General features: G+C 42.7%; 1 protein-coding gene across 4 annotated transcripts in view; it reads left to right on the top strand.

Moving 5' to 3' along the window:
- The first annotated feature begins 218 nt into the window (after positions 1 to 218).
- MND1 (meiotic nuclear divisions 1) overlaps positions 219 to 25,643 on the top strand; it is an 86,102-nt gene continuing 60,677 nt past the window's right edge. For 2 of the 4 annotated variants that reach the window (XM_042234260.2, XM_015101487.4), the window contains exons 1-4: positions 219 to 5,059; positions 10,974 to 11,039; positions 19,577 to 19,634; positions 22,988 to 23,136. In XM_042234260.2, coding sequence (XP_042090194.1) covers positions 4,700 to 5,059; positions 10,974 to 11,039; positions 19,577 to 19,634; positions 22,988 to 23,136 — 633 coding nt within the window. In that variant the 5' untranslated portion in view covers positions 219 to 4,699. The remainder of the gene's footprint in view (positions 5,060 to 10,973; positions 11,040 to 19,576; positions 19,635 to 22,987; positions 23,137 to 25,643) is intronic. The other 2 variants (XM_060400932.1, XM_042234258.2) reach the window with 1 other exon arrangement.

Raw genomic sequence — 25,643 nt, 5'->3', positions numbered from 1 at the left:
AATGTATTTCTTAACAATGCTTAAAAGTATTATAGAAACTACTCTTTGGTCCATGGACTGCAGAATGGATGTTGTATTAGCAGGCATAAAAACATTAATCTCATTGTACATCTCCATCAGAATTCTTGGGTGACCAGGTACATTGTCAATGAGCTGTAATATCTTGAAATAATATTTTTTCTGAGCAGTAGGTCTCAACAGTGGGTTTAACATATTCAGTTAAACCATGTTGCAAACAGATGTGCTGTTATCCAGGCTTTGTTCTTCCATTTATAGAGAAGAGGCATAGCAGATCGAGCATGATTCTTGAGGGCCCTAGAATTTTCAGAATGGTGGGTGAGCACTGGCTTTGACTTAAAGTCACAAGCTGCATTAGCCCCTAATAAGAGTGTCGGCCTGTCCCTTGAAGCCAGGCATTGACTTCTCTCTAGCTATGAAAGTCCTAGTGGAATCTCCTAATGGAAGGCTGTTTTCTCTACACTGACTACTCGTTTAGTGGAGCCACCTTCGTTAACTATCTTAGCTTGGTCTTCTGGATAACTGGCCGAAGCTTCTGATTAGCACTGGCTGCTTCACCTCGCACTGGTGTTAGGAGGCAGCTTCTTTCCTTGAACCTCATGAACCAGCCTCGGCAGCTTCAGACTTTTCCTCTGCAGCTTTGTCGCCTCTCTCAGCCTTCAGGGGATTGAGGAGGTTCACAGCCTTGCCGTAGACTAGGCTTTGGCGTTAGGGAACGTGGCTGCTTTGGTTGTCTCTCCGGATCCCTCAGACTTTCTCCACATCATCAAGAAGGCTGTTCGGCTTCCTCATCGTTCACGTGTTCACTGGAGTAGCACTTTTCATTTCCTTCAAGAAATTTTTCTTTGCACCCACAACTTGGCTGTTTGGTGAAGGAGAGCTTAGTTTCAGCCTGTCCCTGCTCCCGACATGCCTTCCTCACTAAGTTTAATCATTTCTAGCTTTTGATTTAAAGTGAAAGACATGTGACTTTTCCTTTCACTTGAACACTTAGAAGCCATTTTAAGGTTAGGAACTGGCCTAGCTTCAATATTGTTTTGTCTGAGGGAATACAGAGCTCTAAGGGGAGACAGAAAGATGGGGAAATGGCCAGTTGGTCGGTGGAGCAGTCAGAACACACACAGCACATATCAATTAAGTCCTCTGCCTTATATGGGCATGGTTCATAGTGTCCTGAAACAATTCACAATAGTAGCTTCAATGATTACAGGTCACCATAAGAGAGATAATAATGATGAAAAAGTTTGAAATATTGGAAGAATTACCCAAATGTGCAATAGAGACACAAAATGACCAAATGCTGTTGGGAAAATGGTGCTAATAGACTTGCTCGACAGAGTTGACACAAACCTTCAATGTGTACAAAACACAGTGTCTGCTACGTGCAATGCAGCGAAGCATGATAAAGAGGTGTGCCTGTTTCAGCACATCGCTGCTGCAGGCTCTGTTCTTCCGGGAACTCAAACCTAGACAGGCAAGGAATACTGAGTTCCCCAGGTTCCTGTAGGGATTCCCTGGTAGCTCAGTCGGTAAAGAATCTGCCTGCAACGCAGGAAACCTGGGTTCGATACCTGGGTTGCGAAGATCCCCTGGAGAAGGAAATACCAACACACTCCAGTATTCTTGCCTGGGAAATTCCACCAACAGAGGAGCCTGGTAGGCTGCAATCGGTGGGGTCACAAGAGTCGGACATGACTTAGTGACTAAACCACCATCAGATTCCTGGTCTAGAAGAAAGGCTGTGGGTAAAAGATGGGCATGTCCCTTTGGGCCTGCACACTCCTTGGCCTTGGGAGTGATGTGGCTGGAGTGGGGCCAACATGCCCCTCTACAGAGTACGGTCTAGGGCAAGTGGCAGTCACCCAGGTGGAAGGGCAGCACTGACTGAAACAGAAAGGCCACACTGGAAGGAGTGGTTCATCCTCACATACTCTGCAGGCAGTAGATATTCACATTTTTTAAAATGAAATTAATGTGTGCTTAAAGGTTTTGTAAAACACCAATATGGAGAAGGCACTGGCACCCCACTCCAGTACTCTTGCCTGGAAAATCCCATGGACAGAGGAGCCTGGTAGGCTACAGTCCATGGGGTCGCGAACAGTCAGACACAACTGAGCGACTTCACTTTCACTTTTCACTTTCATGCGTTGGAGAAGGCAATGGCAACCCACTCGAGTCTTCTTGCCTGGAGAATCCCAGGGACGGGGGAGCCTGGTGGGCTGCCGTCTATGGGGGTCACAGAGTTGGACACGACTGAAGCGACTTACCAGCAGCAGTCCAAGTAAATAATTACAAAGTGAATCGGGGTGCTGTGATAAAACTGTACAGAGATCCTTCTTGTGGGGAGGTGTGAGGAAGCAGAGAGAAAAAGACTCGGAGGCCTACCTGAGCATTTAAAAGATGGAAGGATGGGAATGGCTTGTGGGATCTTACTTCCCTGACTAGGGATTGAACCCAGGCCATGGCAGTGAAAGCGCTAAGTCCTAATCTTCCTGGACCAAAGAGGAATTCCCAAGAAAGGCTGTTCTTGATGGAACAGAAGGTATGGCAGTCTGGGAGCAGATAAGGTTAAGTTCAGTTTAGTTCAGCCACTCAGTCGTATCAGACTTTGTGACCCCATGAACTGCAGCGTGCCAGGCCTGCCTGTCCATCACCAACTCCCAGAGTTTACTCAAACTGATGTCCACTGAGTCAGTGATGCCATCCAACCATCTCATCCTCTGTCCCCTTCTCCCACCTTCAATCTTTCCCAGCATCAGGGTCTTTTCAAATGAGTCAGCTCTTCACATCAGGTGGCCAAAGTATTGGAGTTTCAGCTTCAACACCCCAGTCCTTCCAATGATATTCAGGACTGATTTCCTTTAGGATGGACTGGTTGGATCTCCTTGCAGTCCAAGGGACTCTCAAGAGTCTTCTCCAACACCACAGTTCAAAAGCATCAATTCTTCAGCACTCAGCTTTCTTCATAGTCCAACTCTCATATCCATACATGACCACTGGGAAAACCATAGCCTTGACTAGATGGACCTCTGTTGGCAAAGTAATGTCTCTGCTTTTTAATATGGTAAATCTTCCCACAAATGCCACCTTTATTCTGACAACTTTATATAAACCCCAGTATAATTGCTTAATATTTGTCTTAAATATCACTTTAATTTTTACTGACGTACTTATTTCCACTGTATCTCGAGCAAGGCATGAGAAATCTAGGGTCACTGTGCGTGCCTGTGTGCTCAGTCCTATGTCCAGCTCTGTGTGACCCCATGGACTGTAGACCACCAGGCTTCTCTGTCCATGGGATTCCAGGCAAGAATACTGGAGCAGGTTGCCATTTCCTCCTCCAGGGGATCTTCTCCACCCAGGGATCGAAACTGCATCTCTTGTGTCTCCTGCATTGGTGGGTGGATTCTTTATCACTGTACCACCTAGGAAGCCCCTTGAAAAATCTAGGGTATGGTGCATTAATTATACATTTTCTAGTACTAATATTAAAACACTAAATGGATAGCCTTTTATTAAAATCATCTTATGTACCATCAACAGAATTATACTGAACTCGAATAGGAAAAACCAAATTAATGGAACTCTAAGTAATTCAATCTATCCTTATCCTTCTTCTATCAGAAGGAACAGGAGATGCTGTTACTGAATCTAAGCTCATACTGCTCACTGCACAACATGCCAGCAATCAAGAGACAATGTGTTGGGGCGAGAAATTGGCTTTATTCAATAAAATGACTTTATTCAAAAAGCCAGCAAACCGAGAAGATGGTGGGCTTGTGCCCCAAAGACCAATCGTGCCTTAGTTAGAATTCAGGTTCCTTTTCTAAAAGGAGAGGGAGTAGAGTCAAACACTTCCTGGTTTCCATCAGCCTGTGGAAAGCGGGAAAGTCTCTCAGTCATGCCTGACTCTGTGACCCCATTAACTGTAGTTCACCAGGCTCCTCTGCCCACGGACTTCTCCAGGCAAGAATCCTGGATGGGTTGCCATTCATCCCCTTCTCTAGGGGATCTGCCTGACCCAGGGATCCAACCTGGGTCTCCTGCACTGCAAACAGAGTCACCAGGGGTGTGTTAATTTCTTCCTTCTTGCAGTCATTCACAGCTGGATCTGGTCAGGTTTCCAGTGAGCTTAACATTGGTATTCTAGTTTAATGCTCACTACCTGGGAAGCTAGGTTCCCAGAGATGAGTCATTATACCTAGTTAAGCTTATAGGCAACATCCCTTTAGTTATCAATTTATAATAAGATTCAAAGGTTCTTCCCTATTACAATGCAAATTCCTATTTTAGTAACAAATTCCTTTCTTTCTAGTGAAATCATCATACTTTAAAATGGCTCAAGATAATACAGTTTTCAGAATAACTGAAAAATCTGAGCTAATTTTCTGGCACCTTGTCAAGTAGTGAGGTAGCCTATTTTTAACTGTTTTGATTTGAAATTCATTCTCTTGTATTTAAAAAAAAAACCCTAAAAGAAAGGCAAACATAAACAAGTGGATTTTTTAAATCTGGAAAAGTAGTGGATAGCGCTAAAAACTGGGGCATAAAATTAAAAGAGGAAATAAAATCCGCCCCAGACCAGGCAAATCCGGATGGACGGAGGCAGTATTTCCTGCCCAGGGGCCAAAAGGAATCAGTTTCTTAAGGCAAACTTGGGGCGGTTTCCGCTGAATGAAGAATGACGTCAAAGGCGAGGGCTCAAGACTTTCTCGAAAAAAAAAAACGGGATTACACTCAGCACCGAGGACGGAAAACGGAAGCAGCTGCGAGAGCTTGTCGGCCAGCCTCGGGACGCGGACGGGCGGGACCGAGCAGGCCCCGCCCCCAGGGTGGGCCCCGCCCACCGGAGCGGCCGCTCGCCGCCGCCGCCAGGGGTCGCTGCGCGCCGCAGGAGCGAGGGCTGGCCTGTCTTCCCCTCCTCCCCCTCGCCGCTCCGCACGCGGGGCGGTGTCGGCGCCAAAATCAAACCCGCCCGAGCCGGCCCCGCCCCTCGCCGCGCGCCGGTCCCGCCGCCGGAAGACGAGCCGCCCGCGCCATGGTAAGAGCCGGGGCGCGCCTCCCGGGCCCCTTCCTCCCCGCGGCCCGGCCGCCTAAGCCTCCGGCCGCGTGGGGCCCCGGCCTGGCCGGCTCCGGGCTCCCAGGGTGGCTGCAGGGGCCGCGCCCGCCGGGCCGCACGCCGCGTGCGCCCCGCGCTTTCCGGCCGCCGCTGCCCCGGTCCAGGAGGCTTGCAGCGCCGGGACCCCGCTTCATGCCCCCCGCGCCCCCGCGGGCGGCTTAGCGTAATCGCGGAGCGTTCGAGGACGTGCCGCGAGGGTCTCGCAGGCTCAGCAGTCTGTCAGCAAGGCCGAGAGTCGCTTCAGAAGCCGCGTCCCGGCTCCCCGCCTCCGGCCTCCAGAAGGCGCCGCGCCCGCTTGAGAGCCTTGGGGGAAGCGGCATTGAGGGCGCGAGGGCTTCGCGTGACCCCTGACGATGAATGGTTTTGTGCATTGTAGCCTGTAGAGCACATTTCAGAATTCCTCACAGTTTCTAAAGTGACCTAAAGACTCTCCACTTTATGCCAGTTAGAGGATTTCTGTGAAAATGCTCCTTTTTACTGAAGGGCAGGACTCACTTCCAAAGTTGCTGTATTAGGGAAGCCCCCGGGCTTCCCCGGTGGCTCAGACTGGGAAGAATCTGCCTGCAATGCAGGAGACCCGGGTTGGACCCCTGGGTGGGAAAGACACCCCACCCCCAGAGAAGAGAATGGCAACCAGCGTTCTTGCCTGGAGAATTCCACGGACAGAGGAGCCTGGCGGGCTGCAGTCCACGGGGTGACAGAGTCTGACACGGCTGAGCACGCTCATGAAACCACTGACTTGGTCAGACATGGCCTTCTTGTGGCCCAGTGAGTTCAGTTTTGGTTAGGTTCCAAACCATCTCTTTGTTTTGCGAGTTCAATGTCTTTCTGCTCATCAGATCGTTTTCATAAACCTTCAGAGTTTCTACTCTCGCTGCCCCCCACCTTCTCTTGGCAGAGAACCAACGTCTAATGAAGTGGATCAAAGGTTTTAATACCGTGCTTAAGTTAAGTGGCCGTTATTTTGCCAAGCTAGTGGTGGATGGGGATCTAGGTAGTTCAGTGTTTATTTGAAGGTAGTTGTCCAGATGTTATCATAGCTGATAACGGCTTCTTTGTGGTTAGACTAACGCCCAGCCACCTGGGCATAAAATCGATGTAGGAAGCCAAACAAGCCCACACTTAAATCTGGTACCAGTGCGCCCTCATATATTTCTGTTTATAGTTACTAGCCAGATACAGCTGACTACTGTGTTGACTTTTTGTTTTTGTCTTTTTACCGACTGAGTCTACACCTGCATCGCCTTCTAATAGTAAATGGTTTAATGTGCCTTTAACTCTTTTCTGATGTTTACCTCTGGTAATGGAGAAACATGAAACAAAATTTTTTGTAAGAGACATGTTTCCCACTTTTCATGTATCAGTAAGAAATAAGTTTCAGTTCAGTTCAGTTGCTCAGTCGTGTCAGACTCTTTGAGACCCTGTGAATCGCAGTACACCAGACCTCCTGTCCATCACCAACTCCCAGAGTTCACTCAGACTCACGTCCATTGAGCCCGTGATGCCATCCAGCCATCTCATCCTCGGTCGTCCCTTTCTCCTCCTGCCCCCAGTCCCTCCCAGCATCACAGTCTTCTCCAATGAATCAACTCTTGTCATGAGGTGGCCAAAGTACTGGAGTTTCAGCTTTAGCATCATTCCTTCCAAAGAAATCCCAGGGCTGATCTCCTTCAGAATTGACTGGTTGGATCTCCTTGCAGTCCAAGAAATAAGTTTAGTGTTATACAGAGATAACCTTTCTTCTCTTTCCTGGTTGTTAATAGCTGTTTGCTTCAGTTTGGTTATGCTTGCAGGGTAGACAATTGTTTTAAGTCCAAGCACGTTTTTTAAATTGGAGATACGTGGTGTGGTCTGCTACTTCTGAGGGCAGCAGCTATCATCTACTTTTAATTTTTCAAAATTTTACTAGTGATCAACACGGCTGACTTTAGGATTTCTTTTTTTTTTTTTTTGGACTGCACAGCATGTAGGATCTTAATTCCCTGACAAGGGATCGAAACTGTCTCCTGCAGTAGAAGTGTTGGGTCCCAAATCACTGGCCCTCCAGGGAATTCCTGACTTTAGGATTTTTTTAAGTTATAATAAGAGAAGACTCTTTTCATTTTCCTAAAGTCAAGTGTTGAATGAATCTCTAACTTATAGTATCAGGAGATTTTCTTAAATCTTAAATTTTACGTGAGCCCTTGTTGATTTTTTTTGGAGAAATTTCTAAATATGAAGTAATGTGGCATCCTTTTACATTAGTTATTTTAACTCTGGCCATGATGCTCTCCTACCATGGTTAGTGATAACCATTCTTTGTAGTGGTTAAGGAGAGTGATGAGTAAATTAGCCTGAAACCAGTGTTAAGGGATGATAACATGTGTGCATGCTAAGTCACTTAAGTTGTATCCAACTCTTTGCCACCCCATGTGCCGTAGCCCCCCAGGCTCCTCTGTCCGTGGGATTCTCCAGGCAAGAACACTGGAGTGGGTTGCCAGGCCTTCCTCCGGGTATTTCCCGACCCAGGGAACAAAGCCAGGTGTCCTGTGTCTCCTGCGTTGGCAGGCAGGATCTTTTCCACTGGTGCCGCCTGGGGAGCTCCTCCATGTTTCTTGAGTCACTTTCATAAGCTGCTGAGCTGAGTGATAAGTGCTTTCCTCAAACTGTGCCCTCAAGACACAGTTCTACCCATTGCCTGCCTCTGCGTGGCAAATTCTTATGGAGCCCACGCTCTCAAGGAGCTGTTTATAACAGCAACGTGTTAGGAGCCTTTTCTAAAGCATTGGATCTTTTTCCAGTGACGCAGCCACAGTGCCCCTAACTTAACCTCCAGATTCTAGGCTGAGAAACCATTTTCTCAGTCCTGGGGCACGTGTAATCCCATAATAAGCCCGTTCCCCCCAGCCCTGTATGCCCTTCCCTCCTCCTCCCCAGCGGCAGCTGCTAGTTTGTTCTCTTTATCTGGGCGTCTGCTGCTTTTTTGTTTTGTTGACTAGTTTGTTGTATTTTCTAGATTCCACATTTAAGTGTTATCGTATACTGTTTCTCTTTCTCTGACTTATTTCACTTAGCCTTCCAAGTCGGCCCATGTTGCTGCTTTTTTATGATCGAGTCGTAAGAATCTGTCTGTGTGTGTGTGTACACCACATCTTTATCCATTCATCCTTGATGAACACAGGTTAATTCCATGTCTCGGCAAATGTAAATAATGCTGCAGTGAACATTGGGGTGCGTGTATCTTGGGGGGTGTGTATCTTTTTGAATTTGTGCTTCTTTGGGATATAGACACCCAGGAGTGGAATTGGTGGATTGTATTTTTAGGTTTGTGAGAAAGCTCCGTACTGTTCTCCACAGTTTTTGCGCTGGTATGCATTCCCACCGAAGTATACGCGGGGTCCCTTCTCCCCACGTCCTCACCAGCATTTGTTATTCGCGGTCTTTTTGATAACGGCAGTTCTGACAGGTGTGGTGAGCATCTCACTGTGGTTTTGATTTGCATGAGAGGAAAGTGTTTTAGGTAGAACAGCATTTTGTAAAAGGCACAGAAGGGATTCCCTGGTGGTCCAGTGGTGTACTTTCGCTGCAGAGGGCCCAGGTTCAGTCCCAGGTCACACCAGCTGCGCCTTGTGGCACGGGACCAAAAAAAGGCACAGAAATGGGAAAGAGCATGCTGCCAGGGGAGAGCTACAAGTAGTTTTTGCATCACAGCCTAGCGTGCTGAGCTCTTCATGTTCTGGTAAATTTGAGGTGGAGGGTGGGCCTGTGAGAGCCTTGTCTGTCATTCGAGGGTGACGGGATGCTCCTGGATGGTTTGGAGCCCCTGAAAAGGTTTAAGCGAGGGAGAGGCATCGTTAGATTTGCTTTTCGACAGCACGACGTGTGGCCTTGGAGGGACAGAGTGTGGTGAGCAGCCTGCAGATCTAAAGTGGGCCTGAGCTTAGGCGGAGGCATGAGGCATGGAGCAGACGGCATAGAGTGGAGAAACAGCTCAGCGCGGAGGTTGGCAGGGCTTGGTAACTGGTTGTCTGTGAAATGGAGATGAAGGAACCTAGGGTGACACCAGGCCTCTGGCTTGGGTAACAAGTGGCATCTAACTGAACTCAAGATCCAGAAGAGCAGGTTTGGGAGGAGGTGTGGGAGAGGAAGAGGTCAGTTTAGACTTCCCAAGTTTGAGGCTGTTCAGCAGGCAAGTGATTAAATGTGATTGGAGTTCAGGCCCCCATCTAGCCCAGGATGTAAAGATTTGAGGTCTTAGCATGAAAACAGGTAAGATCAAAGAAAGCATATGAGGGGATCAGTAGAGAAGGGACCTGGGGAACTGCAGTATTTGAGAATGGACAGAGGAAAAAGAGAAAAATATTAACTTTGAGGCTACTTATTTTACCTATACAGTCATCAAGGAACACTGGATAATTTGCTGTGAAAGTGAGTGTGTGCGTTTCTACGCCATATATTCTGGAATGCATTCACAACGACAATTCCAGATTCCTTTCCCTGTCTGGTGTTGGCTTTCATTTCTGCTGCAGGTTTTGATTGGGTAGGTTTATTATTATTGATTTATTTATGTCTGCTTTTCCAGTGGTGTATTTTAAAGTTCTTACTAAGCGGTTTTTATACACCTGTGCATGTGTGTGTGCATGCATGCTGAGTCGCTCAGTCATGTCTTGACTCTTGACCAGTCTCCTCTGTCCATGGGATTCTCCAGGCGAGAATGCTGGAGTGGGTTGCCATGCCCTCTCCCAGGGAATTTTCCTGACCCAGGGATCGAACCTGCATCTCTTGGCAGGTGGGTTCTTTACCACTAGCACCACCTGGGAAGCCCGTATTCCCTTATAATCCCATGCAATTTTTGAGAAAGATGCAGATTACTTCAGAAACATTGATGTGGAATCTTCCGTGAGAGCGCTAGGGATTATGGTTCTCATTCTCTGTTATTTTCTGTAAATACTTGCTTTGAGGAAACAGGGTTTTTTGAAAAATCAGACTTTAGCTTTAGGTATATACTCTCTATAAAATATAGAGTAAAATTTATTATTAGCAGTACATTTCAGTTACATCTTAATTATCTTAACTTCAGATTGGCTAAAGGGTAGGATGATAGTCGCCTGAGGTAGGCTTTCATATTCTACATGCATGTTTTCCTTCCTCCAGCCTGCCCTCCACAATGCTACGGTACTCTGACTCCCTGCTTTAGAAATCGCCCTGTCGCTCCTCAGTTGCCTGGAGGAAAGTCTGCTCTCTAACTGGACAGTCAGCCTGCCGTAATCTGGCCCCAGGCCATCTCTCTCATCTCATCTGCCGCTCCCTTACACCCTCATTCATTTAATAAGCGTCCCTAAGTGTTTGTCTCTCTGGAGCATTCCATGAACTTCCATAACACTGTGCCTATGTGCGGTCTGTCCAGGATACCCTCCTCACTGTTTCTCAACTTGCCAAAATCCCACTCATCTCTTGCCTTCCGAGCTAACTCTTCTCTCTTTCCTGGGTAGAATTAATTCATTCTGTCTGGGGTAGCAGTTTATGCATGTACCTGTTCATCAACGAGAAGCATTGAATGGCTGTTTATTTTCTTTGAGAGATTAACTCTTTTGAAGGTAGATACAGTGATTTATTGATCATTTGATACCTATTGAATTTCTACAAAATGCCAGACTGTCTCAGCCACAGTTGTTATTTTTATAGTGGCAGCACCTACCACAAGGCCTGGCTATGAGATTTATTAACCCTCCTGTCTCAGACGAGACCGTGCATTATTTCTAATAATGTTTTGAACCAAGTTGTCTTAAAAAGCATTGGTTTTTGGTTTTTAAAGCAGTTTACTTTCTAACTTTTGTGCCTAACTTTTGTACTTTAGTCGAAGAAAAAAGGACTAAGTGCAGAGGAAAAGAGAACCCGCATGATGGAGATATTTTATGAGACGGTAAGTTGTTTCCCTTAAGATTTTTAGTACTTTGTGCAATTTTCTCTTTAAGTATATGTCATCCAGTGTTAACTGGACCTTTTTCACTAGAAATCAATACCGACCAACTTCCTGAAGAATGAGTAAAATTCAGCCAACGTTTGTGGTTCCTGTGGGCCGTGGAGCCTGAAAGAACCCTATCCCAGTGTCTGTAGAGTCTCTTCTGTTCAGGGGCTTCCCTGATAGCTCAGTTGGTAAAGAATCTGCCTGCAATGCAGGAGGCCCGGGTTCGATTCCTGGGTCGGGAAGACCCCCTGGGGAAGAAATAGGCTACCCACGCCAGTATTCTTGGATTTCCCTTGTGGCTTAGCTGGTAAAGAATCCACCCGCAATGCGGGAGACCTGGGTTCAATCCCTGAGTTGGAAAGATCCCATGGAGAAGGGAACGGCTACCCACTCCAGTATTCTGGCCTGGAGAATTCCATGGACCCTATAGTCCATGGACTCAAAGAGTCAGACACGGCTGAGCGACTTTCACTTTTCTATCCAGACTGCCCTACCCTCTAGCACCATAGTTTTTTTTTAATCTTTATATTGGAGCATAGTTGACTAACAGTGTTGTGTTAGTTCGAGGTACAGCAAAGTGATTTGCTTATACATATACAAGAATCTCCTTTACAGTATAGAGGGTAGTTCCTTAAATGGACTCCTGTGCCAAACACTGCAGGAGCATGAGAGGGCCACCTTAGTCTCGATGCAGATGGCGCAGGAAAGGCTTCACAGCGCCTTTAAAATGGGAAGGTGGTGTTTGCTAAGCAGATGATCGGAGAAGTTGTGGACAGAAGAAACTTGTGTTATTGCTTGGTCTCACACCTTGTTTTTTTCACGTTAATTATGCTGCTGTGTATTGTTCACTTATATCTGGATATGAGATTTATTAATAGTAATAGCCCCAAAATATGTATTAAGGACTTAGAACAAGGTGGGAAACTCTTCTAGAATCTGTAGACATAACAGTGAAGTATGTGGACAAAGGCCATGCCCTGATGGAGCTTAGATTCTAATTCAGGGAAGCAGAAGAAGAATGCGAATGTTTTGATGTTGCTAAAACAGGGTAACAGTATAGCAGAGTCTAACGGGATGCAGGGGAGACACTGTTCTAAGTACTTTCCACATATGAGCTCATTTAATCCTTAAAATTACCTCATGAAGTAACAGATTGCATTATCAGTCAGTTCAGTTCAGTTCAGTCGCTGAGTCGTGTCCGACCCTTTGCGACCCCATGAATTGCAGCACGCCAGGCCTCCCTGTCCATCACCATCTCCCGGAGTTCACTCAGACTCACGTCCATCAAGTCCGTGATGCCATCCAGCCATCTCATCCTGGGTCGTCCCCTTTTCCTGCCCCCAATCTCTCCCAGCATCAGAGTCTTTTCCAATGAATCAACTCTTCACATGAGGTATCCAGAGTACTGGAGCTTCAGCTTTAGCGTCATTCCTTCCAAAGAAATCGCAGGGTTGATCTCCTTCAGAATGGACTGGTTGGATCTCCTTGCAGTCCAAGGGACTCTCAAGAGTCTTCTCCAACACCACAGTTCAAAGGCATCAATTCTTCGGCGCTCAGCTTTCTTCACAGTCCAACTCTCACATCCATACATGACCACAGGAAAAACCATAGCTTTGACTAGGCGGACCTTAGTAGCAAAGTAATGTCTCTGCTTTTGAATATACTATCTAGGTTGGTCATAACTTTTCTTCCAAGGAGTAAGCCTCTTCTAATTTCATGGCTGCAGTCACCATCTGCAGTGATTTTGGAGCCCAAAAAAATAAAGTCTGACACTGTTTCTACTGTTTCCCATCTATTTCCCATGAAGTGATGGGACCAGATGCCATGGTCTTCGTTTTCTGAATGTTGAGCTTTAAGCCAACTTTTTCACTCTCCTCTTTCACTTTCATCAAGAGGCTTTTAGCTCCTCTTCACTTTCTGCCATAAGGGTGGTGTCATCTGCATATCTGAGGTTATTAATATTTCTCCCGGCAACCTTGATTCCAGCTTGTGTTTCTTCCAGTCCAGCGTTTCTCATGGTGTACTCTGCATATAAGTTAAATAGGCAGGGTGACAATATACAGCCTTGACGTACTCCTTTTCCTATTTGGAACCAGTCTGTTGTTCCATGTCCACTTCTAACTGTTGCTTCCTGACCTGCGTACAGATTTCTCAAGAGGCAGGTCAGGTGGTCTGGTATTCCCATCTCTCTCAGAACTTTCCACAGTTTATTGTGATCCACACAGTCAAAGGCTTTGGCATAGTCAATAAAGCAGAAATAGATGTTTTTCTGGAACTCTCTTGAGCTTTTTCCATGATCCAGTGGATGTTGGCAATTTGATCCCTGGTTCCTTTGCCTTTTCTAAAACCAGCTTGAACATCAGGGAGTTCAGTTCACGTATTGCTGAAGCCTGGCTTGGAGAATTTTGAGCATTACTTTACTAGCATGTGCGATGAGTGCAATTGTGCGGTAGTTTGAGCATTCTTTGGCATTGCCTTTCTTTGGAATTGGAATGAAAACTGACCTGCTGAGTTTTCCAAACTTGCTGGCATATTGAGGGCAGCACTTTCACAGCATCATCTTTCAGGATTTGAAACAGCTCTCTAAGGCCCACTTGACTTCACATTCCAAGATGTCTGGCTCTAGATTAGTGATCACATCATCATGATTATCTGGGTCGTGAAGATCTTTTTTGTACAGTTCTTCCGTGTATTCTTGCCACCTCTTCTTAATATCTTCTGCTTCTGTTAGGTCCAGACCATTTCTGTCCTTTATCAAGCCCATCTTTGCATGAAATGTTCCCTTGGTATCTCTAATTTTCTTGAAGAGATCTCTAGTCTTTCCCATTCTGTTGTTTTCCTCTATTTCTTTGCATTGATCGCTGAAGAAGGCTTTCTTATCTCTTCTTGCTATTCTTTGAAACTCTGCATTCAGATGCTTATATCTTTCCTTTTCTCCTTTGCTTTTTGCCTCTCTTCTTTTCACAGCTATTTGTAAGGCCTCCCCAGACAGCCATTTTACTTTTTTGCATTTCTTTTCCATGGGGATGGTCTTGATCCCTGTCTCCTGTACAATGCCACGAACCTCATTCCATAGTTCATAAGGCACTCTATCCATCAGATCTAGACCCTTAAATCTATTTCTCCCTTCCACTGTATAATCGTAAGGGATTTGATTTAGGTCATACCTGAATGGTCTAGCGATTTTCCCTACTTTCTTCAATTTCAGTCTGAATTTGGCAATAAGGAGTTCATGATCTGAGCCACAGTCAGCTCCTGGTCTTGTTTTTGTTGACTGTATAGAGCTTCTCCATCTTTGGCTGCAAAGAATATAATCAATCTGATTTCGGTGTTGACCATCTGGTGATGTCCATGTGTAGAGTCTTCTCTTGTGTTGTTGGAAGAGGGTGTTTGCTATGACCAGTGCATTTTCTTGGCAAAACTCTATTAGTCTTTGCCCTGCTTCATTCTGCATTCCAAGGCCAAATTTGCCTGTTACTCCAGGTGTTTCTTGACTTCCTACTTTTGCATTCCAGTCCCCTGTAATGAGAAGGACATCTTTTTTGGGTATTATTTCTAAAAGATCTTGTAGGTCTTCATAAAACCGTTCAACTTCATAAAACCGTTCAACTTCTCCAGTGTTACTGGTTGGGGCATAGACTTGGATAACTGTGATATTGAATGGTTTGCCTTGGAGACGAACAGAGATCATTCTGTCGTTTTGAGATTGCATCCAAGTACTGCATTTCGGACTCTTGTTGACCACGATAGCTACTCCATTTCTTCTGAGGGATTCCTGCCCGCAGTAGTAGATATAATGGTCATCTGAGTTAAATTCACCCATTCCAGTCCATTTTAGTTCACTGATTCCTAGAATGTCGATGTTCACCCTTGCCATCTCTTGTTTGACCACTTCCAATTTGCATTGCGTTATATTGTCCCTATTTTATAGATATAGAGTCCAGAGGTGTAGGAAGTTTAGTTCATTTGCCCTAGAGCTAGTAAATGATGGAGCTAAGATTCTAACCTGAGTGTCTAGCTACAGCATCATTAAACACTGTGGTGTACTACTGACCTGGGCAAGGATTTATTGAGGGAATGGTTCCAAGGGTTACCTTTTGCCATATAATCCTAGATTTTAAAACACACAATTGATATTTTTTTCCCACAATTTATGATGACCTTAATGTCTAATTACTGATAACAGTGCTTTATAGATGTTTTTGTCATCAAATGATGTCAAAGTATGTTGTGCCTCAGTTGTCAAATATTGATGCAAAGAAAATTATAACGTGATTTGTAAATCTACAATTATAGCATAGAAATAACTGCCATGAATTGTTACCCCCTTTTGTTGATAACAAGCTGTACAAATAGTTCAGTAATTTTAACATCATAGGTCTAGCCTATTTAAACTTGTAGATTGGTATTTTACAGAAACTAACTTGAGACTTGGAGTATGGGAGACAGGCAAAAAATATGCTACAGATACACTTGTAAAGAAGCTTCTGGCTGGGTTAACAAGTATGAAATAAATCTACATTCCCTTGTCTACAGAAAAGAGCCTAGTAAGCCCTGAAAACTAAAAAGTGCTTTAACAAGCTAGCCAAACCTAATCCTGACTAACATAAGACAGTCACATTTACTGTTTATCTGAATATTTGTATATTTTGCTGCAGAAATGTTCATATGTGATATACTGGCAGTGTTCTGCCGTACCCTGTATGTGTCCCGTATTACCCTTCTAAACTTCAGAAGGTTTCAGTCAGGAGCACAGCTTTCTCCAAAATTGTGGTGCTCACTATACACCTTTGAGTTTTACAGCTATCATCCACATCTAAAAAATGGAGTGTTCTTTGAAATGTCGAAGTAACCTAAGCCTTAAGTCTCTTGACTACATTCATATTTAAATTAATATATAAATTAGTTTATTGTTATTTTATTAACCCAGTTATGGGCAGCTCCATATAGCGTGATGATAGTTCAGAGCTTATATATTATTTTTCTTCAGTGATTAAATGCGACTCATACTAGCAGAGTGGATACCTTGAATGAGGAAGGAGCACGTCAGCCGCTTTTTCTATTTTCTCAGTTTTCCACAGAATACACCGCTGAATTAATTTTAATTCTGCTAATGTGTATTAGGCATGTACCTCTTCCGTGTGATGCTAATGTAACAAGGATAAATAAGGCAGTAACGGCCTTCCCTTAAGGAGGACACTGATGCTTTTCTGTCTCTGAAAGGCTGATCTTGTTGTCCCCTTTCCATGGTCAGGTATCAAAGTCAGAAACGTGGATTAATTAATCCATTCAGCAAATAAGCATCTATGAATTTCCAGGCGTGGTTCTAGATGCATTACTGAACAAAATAGAGAAGAACATACTGTTTTTATAGTTTAACACTGCAGTGGCCCTGGGATTTCCACCTCAGTGTGGATAGCAGGGGCCTCCCAGATGGCTCAGCGGTAAAGAAATCACCTGCTAATACAGGAGTCCCAGGTTCAATCCCTGGCTCAGGAAGATCCCTGGAGGAGGAAGTGGCAGCCCACTCCAGTATTCTTGCCTGGGAGGCCCCCCGGGCAGGGGAGCCTGGTGGGCTACAGTCCATAGGGTCAGAAAGAGCTGGGCGTGAGTGGGCACACGGGCACACACGTGGACATCACGTTCGGTCTGCTTCTGTGTGGAGTGTGTCGCCAGACTCCTTTATTCAGTTTCCAAGTCGGCTGGTGATCATTTATTTGTGTTACGGTTTCTCCATATGTGTATAAGGATGCCTCCATACACATACATATTAATACGTATGCACACACTCTGCCTCACTTGATAGCATTATATTGGCAACTTAATTGAAAGATAGTATAATCTGCAGATTTTCAAATACTGCTGGGTAATATCCAGTATAAAATATTACCTTGAGGCTCTGAAAGACTAAATATGATGCCATACTATTTCATTTTTCACGTTCTTGCCAGAAAACTTTAGTCTTTAATATCAGGCTCACCATAGTGATTTCTTCCTGGATTGTACCTGACTCAGATGTAGAGTTCTTGACCCTATCCCTGACTTGTTGTGGAAGCTTGCATCAGTTAATGTCACACATATAAGTCAGTTAAATAATGGTAGGAATAATTATGGTAGATGCAAATAATGATGATAGCTATAATGTAGGATTTTTTAAAATGTGGTATGTTTTTCTATAGGAATAATATCAGAAAGGCCTACCATTTGTGGTAAATCCAATGACATTCTTATTTCCTTTTACAAGGAGTTATCAATGCAGCCATCTAGTTATTTGCGTATATAGTGCTTTATTCCTATAATGGGTAAAAGGTAAAATAATTAGAGTAGGTTTTTTAAAGTAAATCTAAGGTTAGATTAATAAAAATTTCTCTTGTGGTTTTGGTCATGTCTATGTGTGTTTATGTAAACATGGGCTTCCCTGGTGGCTCAGACGGTAAAGCGTCTGCCTGCAATGCAGGAGATCCGGGTTCGATTCCTGGGTCGGGAAGTTCCCCTGGAGAAGGAAATGGCAGTCCACTCCAGCACTCTTGCCTGGAGAATCCCATGGACGGAGGAGCCTGGTGGGCTACAGTCCATGGGGTCGCAAAGAGTCGGACACGACTGAGCGACTTCCCTTTTCACTTTCACTTTCCCTGCTTCACAGAGTTGGTATAAGGATTAAATGAAATAATCTATAAAATATTACGATGCCTAGGCATAAGTGCTTAGTTAAAAGTTAATTTAGTAGTATAACTGTGTGTCTTCAGTGGTATCTTTATTCATAGTTTTGATTTTGAAAGTTAGAACCATTGTGTTCTTCTCTTTATTATCTCTGTTTAATGTAGGGGAGAACCAATATTTGCTTGGGACCATTTTCTTTGTTCTCTTAAATGACCACACTTCAGTTCTGAGGCCAGTTCTTTGCAAGCCTGTTTATTTACACAGCAACCCCAGTGGGGCAGTTGGTATGTCTGGGGCTGTTCCTTGATGACCACATGTAGACACATGTGTCAATACATTCATGTTCTTCTTCCAGAGAATCTAAGGTATTTGCAAATAGGTTTGATTAATTGATTTTTTTAATGCATAAACGGCCTAAAGTTATTGCATGTTCTCTGAGATGCTACAGAACTTTCTTTAATAGTTGATCCCAGGTGTGCAAAATTCTGTTTCACAATCTATTAATAGGCCCTATTGGGGCCAATCTATTAATTGGCCCTATTAATAGGGCCAATGACTTAGTATTTTCTTGAATTTACTAAATCTTAAGTGTACTGAGATGAAGTTACTTTGTCCAACATTTTATAATTGAAGATGAAAGAATTTCACAGTGGATACCTGTATGCCCACTCTAGATTCCACCATTAACATTTTATACTCCACTTGCTTTATCATATATATCCATCTGTCCATTCCTTCATCCACCTATCAGCTCATCTTTTTTGCGGGGATTGTATTTCTGGGGTACTGTTCTCTTTTGCTCCACTTGCTTTATCATATATATTCCTCTGTCCATTCCTTCATTCATCTGTCGGTCCATCTTTTTTGCGGCGGTTGTATTTCTGGGGTACTGTCCTTTTGTTAGGTATGTTTTGTGAATATTTTCTTCTCATCTTTTCAGTTTCTTATAGGGCCCTTGAATGAGCATAAGTTTTAAATTTATGATGCCTGATTTCTATCCTATTGAAGTTATCATTTCAAGTTTATACTGGGAGAAATAGATCCCAGACTTCCATAACAATAATCACAATAATTCTAATTACTGAATACTTCAGTCTTTTCAGATGTTTCACTTGTATTATCCAAGCTCTTTTGAGCAGTTCAACCAAAGCTTGTTATAGGAAGAAAGGAGCATTCTGCATGGACTTGTTTTTCCAGCCGTCAGATTGAGTGTTCTGTGTGTATATCTTCCCCGCAATGTTTGCTTTGCATGTGGTGGACATGTAGCATGCATAGGTTAATGATTGATAGGCAGCCATAATTTGCACGATTTTCTTATTTAGGGGTAGCTCTTCCATGAAACCTTGAATGTAAACAAACCTTGACAGCTGTCTGTCTTGGTTAGAGCTGCTAAAGCTGCGATGAATGGTCTATACTAAGCAAAGACTATTTGTGTTTTCTGTAACTCAGAGTGTCAGAGAAGCCAGCTATCTCATGCTAACAAATGATTCATCATAACTAGATTTTACACTTCATTGGGAAGATGTTCTTTATGTTCTGCCCTCCAGTTACTTTAAGGAATTGTATGTTCATGCAAAATCTGTCCGTTTTAAGTTCTCTTGAAGGTATTGAACAAGATAATTATAATTTCTTCTAGCTCTATAATTCTTGATTCTATTACACTGTTCCTTTCCAGGCATAGTTTTCTAATACAACATTTTACAAACATAATTATATAAATATAATTAATAATTATATAAATATAAATATATATTTATATAAATATAAATGTGAATATAAATATATAGTAGAAAATAAATGTTTTCCATTGTTTTTTTAATTCTTTTAAACAGAAAGATGTATTTCAACTAAAAGACATGGAGAAGATTGCTCCCAAGGAAAAAGGCATTAGTAAGTATCAAAGATGTGCCAGAATGTTTTGATGGATACCGGTCATCTTTCCTGCGAATCTTTCACTTCATGGAAGCATAAATTTCTAGAGATGAAGAAGGTTTGCTAAGTCCTTATATAATGTTTCTGGGCCATGACCGTGATTCTTGTGTTCAGAGTATCTGCTCTAGGAAAACTAAGGTGGAATATACATGCATGCCTGTACGCACACACACACGTATACATACACACCGTTACACATAAGCCCGTTTATGTGTATAATTTACTTCAAAAGAAGTAAAACTGTTCATGTGTGTTCTGGTATTTGTTAAAGGGATTTACCTGCTGTGTCGGTGTTCTGAAGCTGCTGTGACAAATTACCGTAACTTGGTGGCTTAGCACAATGGAGCTTTTATCCTCTCATAGTCCTGGAGGCCAGAAATCTGAAGCAGAGGTGTCAGCGGGGTTGGTTCCTTCTGGAGGCTCAGAGGGAGTTTCCGCTTCATGCTTCTCTCTTGGCTTCTGGTAGTTACCAGCAGTGCTTGGCTTAGAGACGCATCGTTCTAATCCCTGCCTCTGCCTTCACATGGCCTCCCCCTTCTTCTCTCCCCTTCTGTGTCTTATAAGGACATGTGTCTCTTGGGACCCACCCTAAATCCAGGATGATTTTATCTTGGGATCCTTAATTACATCTGTATGGACTCTTTTCCAAATTAAGGTTGCATTCAGAGGTTCTGGGGTTTATCTTTTGAGGAGTCACTCTTAACCCATTATATATGATGTATATTTTTTTTAAACCTTACTTTCTGATTGTATAAGCTATACGTGTTTAACAGATTTGGAAGTTATATAAAGAATATAATGAAAATAACGTTGTTCCCAATCCCTCTACTGAGATTACCCCTTTTTTTAAGCTTTTCTTTCTGTGTTGGCGTATAGCCAGTTAGCAGGTGGTGGTAGTTTCAGGTGGACAGCAGAGGGACTCAGCCATACCTACATACATGTGCCTGCTCTCCCGCAGACCCCCTGCCCCTCCAGGCTGCCTCATAACCCTGGGCAGGGTTCCGCGTGCTCTGCAGTGGGCTCCTGCTGACCGTCTGTTTTGAATGGAACAGTGTGTAGCGGCCAGCGTCAGTTCGCTCTCTGCCTCTATATCTCTCTGTTTTGTAAGTTCATTTGTGTAAGGGGTGTCATACGATGCTTCTCCTTCTGTCTGACTCACTTCACTCAGTGTAACAGTCTCTAGGTCCATCCATGTCGCTGCAAGGGCATCATTTCATTTTCTAATGGCTGGGTAAGATTCCATTGTATGAATGGTAACATGGTATATTATGCTGTCTTATTCTGAGCGTCTGTGTATCTGTGTTTGTGTTATGTATCTGTCCATTTCTCTGAGGGGAAGCCATGCTGCAAATACCGTTTTGTGTTCATGTGTTTTTTCATATAACGTTGTATCGTCTACCTATGTCATTTGCTTTAAAAAAATGATTCATATCACCTGCATTTCCTAATGCTTTTTCTGTGACCACCCATTGTGCCATAATTTGCTTAGCCCATTAGCTATTGTTGACCATCTCGATGTGTTCCCAAATTTTCTTGCTAATGTTAAGGTAATTAGCATGCCATTCTTAATTTTTTTTCTAAATGACTTATTTTTTAGAGTATTTTTAGGTTCACAGCAAAACTGAGAGGAAGGTACAGTGTTTCTCATGTACTTCCTGCCCCCCACACATGCATAGCTTCCCCTGTTATCAACACCACTCACCATCATACATTTGTTACAGTTGATGAGCCTGCACAGACACGTCACAACCACACTGAATCCGTAGTTCACATTAGTAGTCACTCTTAGTGTGGCGCACTTCTGTGGGTTTGTACACACGGAACCACCATTATGATATCACATAGAGTATTTTCCCTTCCCTAAAAATCCTCTGTGCTCTTCCTTTCCCCTTGCCGAAAACTTTTTTCCACACATTACTTCATTAGGAAATGTCCCTAGAAATAGAGTAGAAAAAGAGACTTGTATCGTTTCAGGCTTTTTAAATGGATTCTTAAATTGCCTTCAGGAAAGGCTATTATGCTCAAATTCATTTCTCAGAACTGTTATCATTTCTAGAAGTCTTTGACATTTCAGTTTGTATTTTTTTAATAAATGAGGTTGAATGTTTTGCATTTGGTGGAGATTTTATTTTTTTATTAAATCTTTTAAGTTTTTAATGGATTTTATTAAATTTAAGGGTCTGCTCTAGGGAAAATTAAAACGGACTCTATGGATAATTTCTTGGTATAGTTCTATTAATAAAAAGTAAGAATGGAGACTTCCCTGGTGATTCAGTGGTTAAGAATCTGCCTTGCAATGTAGGGGACTAGGGTTCAATCCCTGGTTGGGGAAGTAAGGTCCTACATGCCTAGGGGCACCCACATGACCAGCCCAACAAATGCAGCCAAATAAACACTTAAAAAAAAAAAAGGTAAGAATTGTCTATGAATTTCAAACATTTGTGAAATATGACTGTATTTTTACGTGGTATTTTTAAAACTCTTTTCTGATTTTCAGTCTTACCCCCGACTATAACATCTAGTTTCTTTCTTTCTTTATTGCTTAATTTTTTATAGTAGTTTTAGTTTCCTTAGCAAATAAGGTAATGCATGTTTATTATTGGAAAAAAATAAGAAAAATGAGCAAAAAGAAGGAGATAAAAATTTCCCTCTTAACCTTACATTCTGCATCTCTACTGTCACATTACTGAACACTGTCTTCTAACCTAGTTTTCTATACAGTACGTTTTGGATGTACATATATCCAAGCCACTAAATATTTTATAAAGTAAATTTAATGAATGCATAGCATATTTATCCAGAATATTCTTTTAAGAGTCCAATTATTGTACTAATTTCCAGGGTTTTGCTATGAAAAACAGTGATTTAACAAGCATCCTTAAGCATTATTTTCTTTAGCTAAATTTGTGAAAGTGGAATTTCTATGTAAGAGTTATTCATAAATCTGTTCTTGCTACATTTTTCTACCATGTTGAGGAGTACTTACATCTCTGTATCCTTTATTATAATTTTTAGTGTTTTAAGTAGTCAAAAAATCCTATCTCATGCTTTATTTTACATTTCTTCAATTATTAGATGGTTTGACCACTTTTCTTGTGTATTGCCCATGCATGTTTTATAGATGCCTATTGATGTATTTTGTTTTTCTCTTGGAGTGTTTGCCTTTTTTGTAATTATTTTTAAAAGCTCCTTATTTATTAACTTATTAACTCAATCTATAATATTTATTGCAAGTGTTTCCCCAGTTATTAGCCTTTAACTTGATATATGATGTGTCTTAATATGAAGTCTTTAAAATTTATCTCTCTTAGCTGCTATGTCAGTAAAAGAAGTCCTTCAAAGCTTGGTTGATGATGGTATGGTTGACTGTGAGAGAATTGGAACATCTAATTATTATTGGGCTTTTCCAAGTAAAGCTCTTCACGCCAGGAAACGTAAGTTGGAGGTTCTGGATTCTCAGGTAGGCCACCACAATTTAAAATAATAGATTTGTTTTTTAAGAAAGAAATTTGTTGTATTTAATCCTCTTCCTATTTAGTGGTTTCTGTTAAATTTTTAACATGCATTATTTGACTCACAGTCTAAAGATAATAAAAATCTCATTTTTTCCAAGGGGAGCAAAGACCTTAGAATGTTCTAACTCTCATCTCACATGCCATGATATTGTTTTCTACTATTTCAGTTCTTTTTAGGTTTACAGAAAAATTTATGGGTGGGTACAGAGAGTTCCCAAATACACCCATGACCCTGCAACCAAATACGCAGCTTCCCTTGCTAGTCACATCCAGTATTGGTGTGATACAGCGGTCACAGTTGGCCAGTGGTGATACCTTATTATTCCCTAAAGTCCCTAGTTTACATTAGAGGTTCATTCTTTGTGTTGTGCATTCTGAGTTTTGACAAACCTACAGACGTCATGTATCCAACATAACGGCATCATGCAGCGTAGTTCACGGCCCTAAAAAGCCCCTTTGCTTTACTTAGTCCTCCATCCTTTTCTCTCCTCTAGCCCTGAGCAGCAACTGGTATTTTTAAGGTCTCTAAAGTTTTGCTTTTTCCAGAATGGCATCTGGTTGGAATCATTATACTCTACAGGCTTTTCAGAAGAAAGAAGACCGGCTTTTTTCACTTAGTAGTGTGCATTTTAAGTTTCCTCCATGTCTTGGTGGCTTGGTAGCTCATTTCTTTTGACTGATGAATAATATTCCATCCCATTGTACGTACCACAGTTTGTTTACTCATTCAGCTATTAAAGGAGCTCTTGGTTGTTTCCAAGAGTATAGTTCAAGATTCCATCACATTTTGATGAGCTATTTTGTATCCTTTATAAGACTGATGGCATGAATTATCACGTAGAACTTGGGATGCAGTGGTCCCCCCCTTATCTGAGGCAATACATGCCAAGACCCCCAGTGGATGCCTGAAACCATGGAAAGTCCTGACTCCTGTACATGCTACGTTTTTTCTTATGTATACATGCCTGTGATGCAGTTTAACTTAGAAATTAGGCACAGTAAGATATGAACAACAACTGGTCGTGAAATGGAACAGCTATAGCAATAACAATGTGAATGTGGTCTCTCTCTCCAAACATCTTATTGTGCACATTTAGTGCCCTTTCCATCTCCATGAAGCCCTTGTCATGCCCTGGGGCTGTATCTTTTGCAGTTTGAGGTGCAACAGCAGAACTAGCCCAAATTTCTTTCGCCTTCTTCACAGTGTCAGGGAGAGAGGTCTTTGCAAGCTCAGCATACGATTTTTTTCTTTCCTTATTAAGAACTTTCTCCTTTTCACTTAAAGGGAGCTCTTTGCAGCTTCTCTTGAGCATATCTGAGTTGCGTGCATCAGCACTCTTGTGCTTCAGAGCCATTATCAAGTAGAATAACAGTCACGTGAGCACAGGGTCTGTGATACCATGACAGTAACCCCATAGCCAGCATGACTGCTAAGTGAGTAACAGGCAGGATACGCTGCACAGAGGAGTGACTCATGTCCCATGTGGGATGGAGCAGGACGGGGCAAGGTTTCATCACGCTACTCAGAATAGCACACAATTTAAGACTCCTGAACTGTTTATTTCTGGAATTTTCCATCTGATATTTTCGCACTATACTTGACCACAGGTAACCGAAACCGTGGAAACTGAAACCACAGATAAAAGGGGACTCTACTATATAGGCAAAGGGTGAAATTTTAGGGAAAGTACTGTGGACTTTTTTTGGGAAGGGAGGAAGAGTCCTGATTTTCTGGAAGGTAACAGTAACAGGAAAAGCTAATTAACAGTAGTAAATTAATTTCTCTCTGAAGGTTGTGGGAGATTGTGTTTATTCACAGGAAAATCCTCCTGAAACACCACTTTTTAAAATGATGCTCCTGTGTTCAACTTTATGGGGAACCATAAAGTCAGTGTTCTTAATTACAAGCAACAAAAACTAGCTCTGGTTGACATTAGCAGAAAATACATTTATTAAAAGATGTAAGATGGACTTGCAGAATCACTGGGAAGGATGGACACAGTTCTAAAAGTAGGCAGGAACTGAGGGAAGGTACACAGCCAAACTCCTACCAGGACATACCATGAAGCCTTTCTGGTGAGGATACTGCTGCTTCAAACATTGCACCCAACTTGGCATTGCTGACCTCAGAAGATAACCTCAGGTTTATGTGTGTGTGTGTGTGTGTGTTTATTCTTTTTCAGATTCTTTTCCCTTACAGTTTATTACACAGTGAGACCTTGTTTATGATGCTACATTTTTTCCTTGCTAGGAAATAACATACGTATTCAGCACTCAGCAGTTTTTTTAACTTATGCAATTAAAACTTTATATAAGGTGATTTCTTTTTAGGCCTAATTACATTTTCCTGTCTTCGTGTTTTTTTGTTCTTGTTATCCCCTTTGAAAATTCCCTCGTCTTTCCTTTCTACTTAGTTCTAAATGTCTCTTCTCAGAAGCTTTCTCAAGCTCCC

This window comes from Ovis aries, chromosome 17 (assembly GCF_016772045.2).
Source record: "Ovis aries strain OAR_USU_Benz2616 breed Rambouillet chromosome 17, ARS-UI_Ramb_v3.0, whole genome shotgun sequence".
Classification (NCBI taxonomy): Eukaryota; Metazoa; Chordata; class Mammalia; order Artiodactyla; family Bovidae; genus Ovis; species Ovis aries.
Note: the sequence above shows the minus strand (reverse complement) of the source record. Positions and strands in the feature narration are given on the sequence as shown.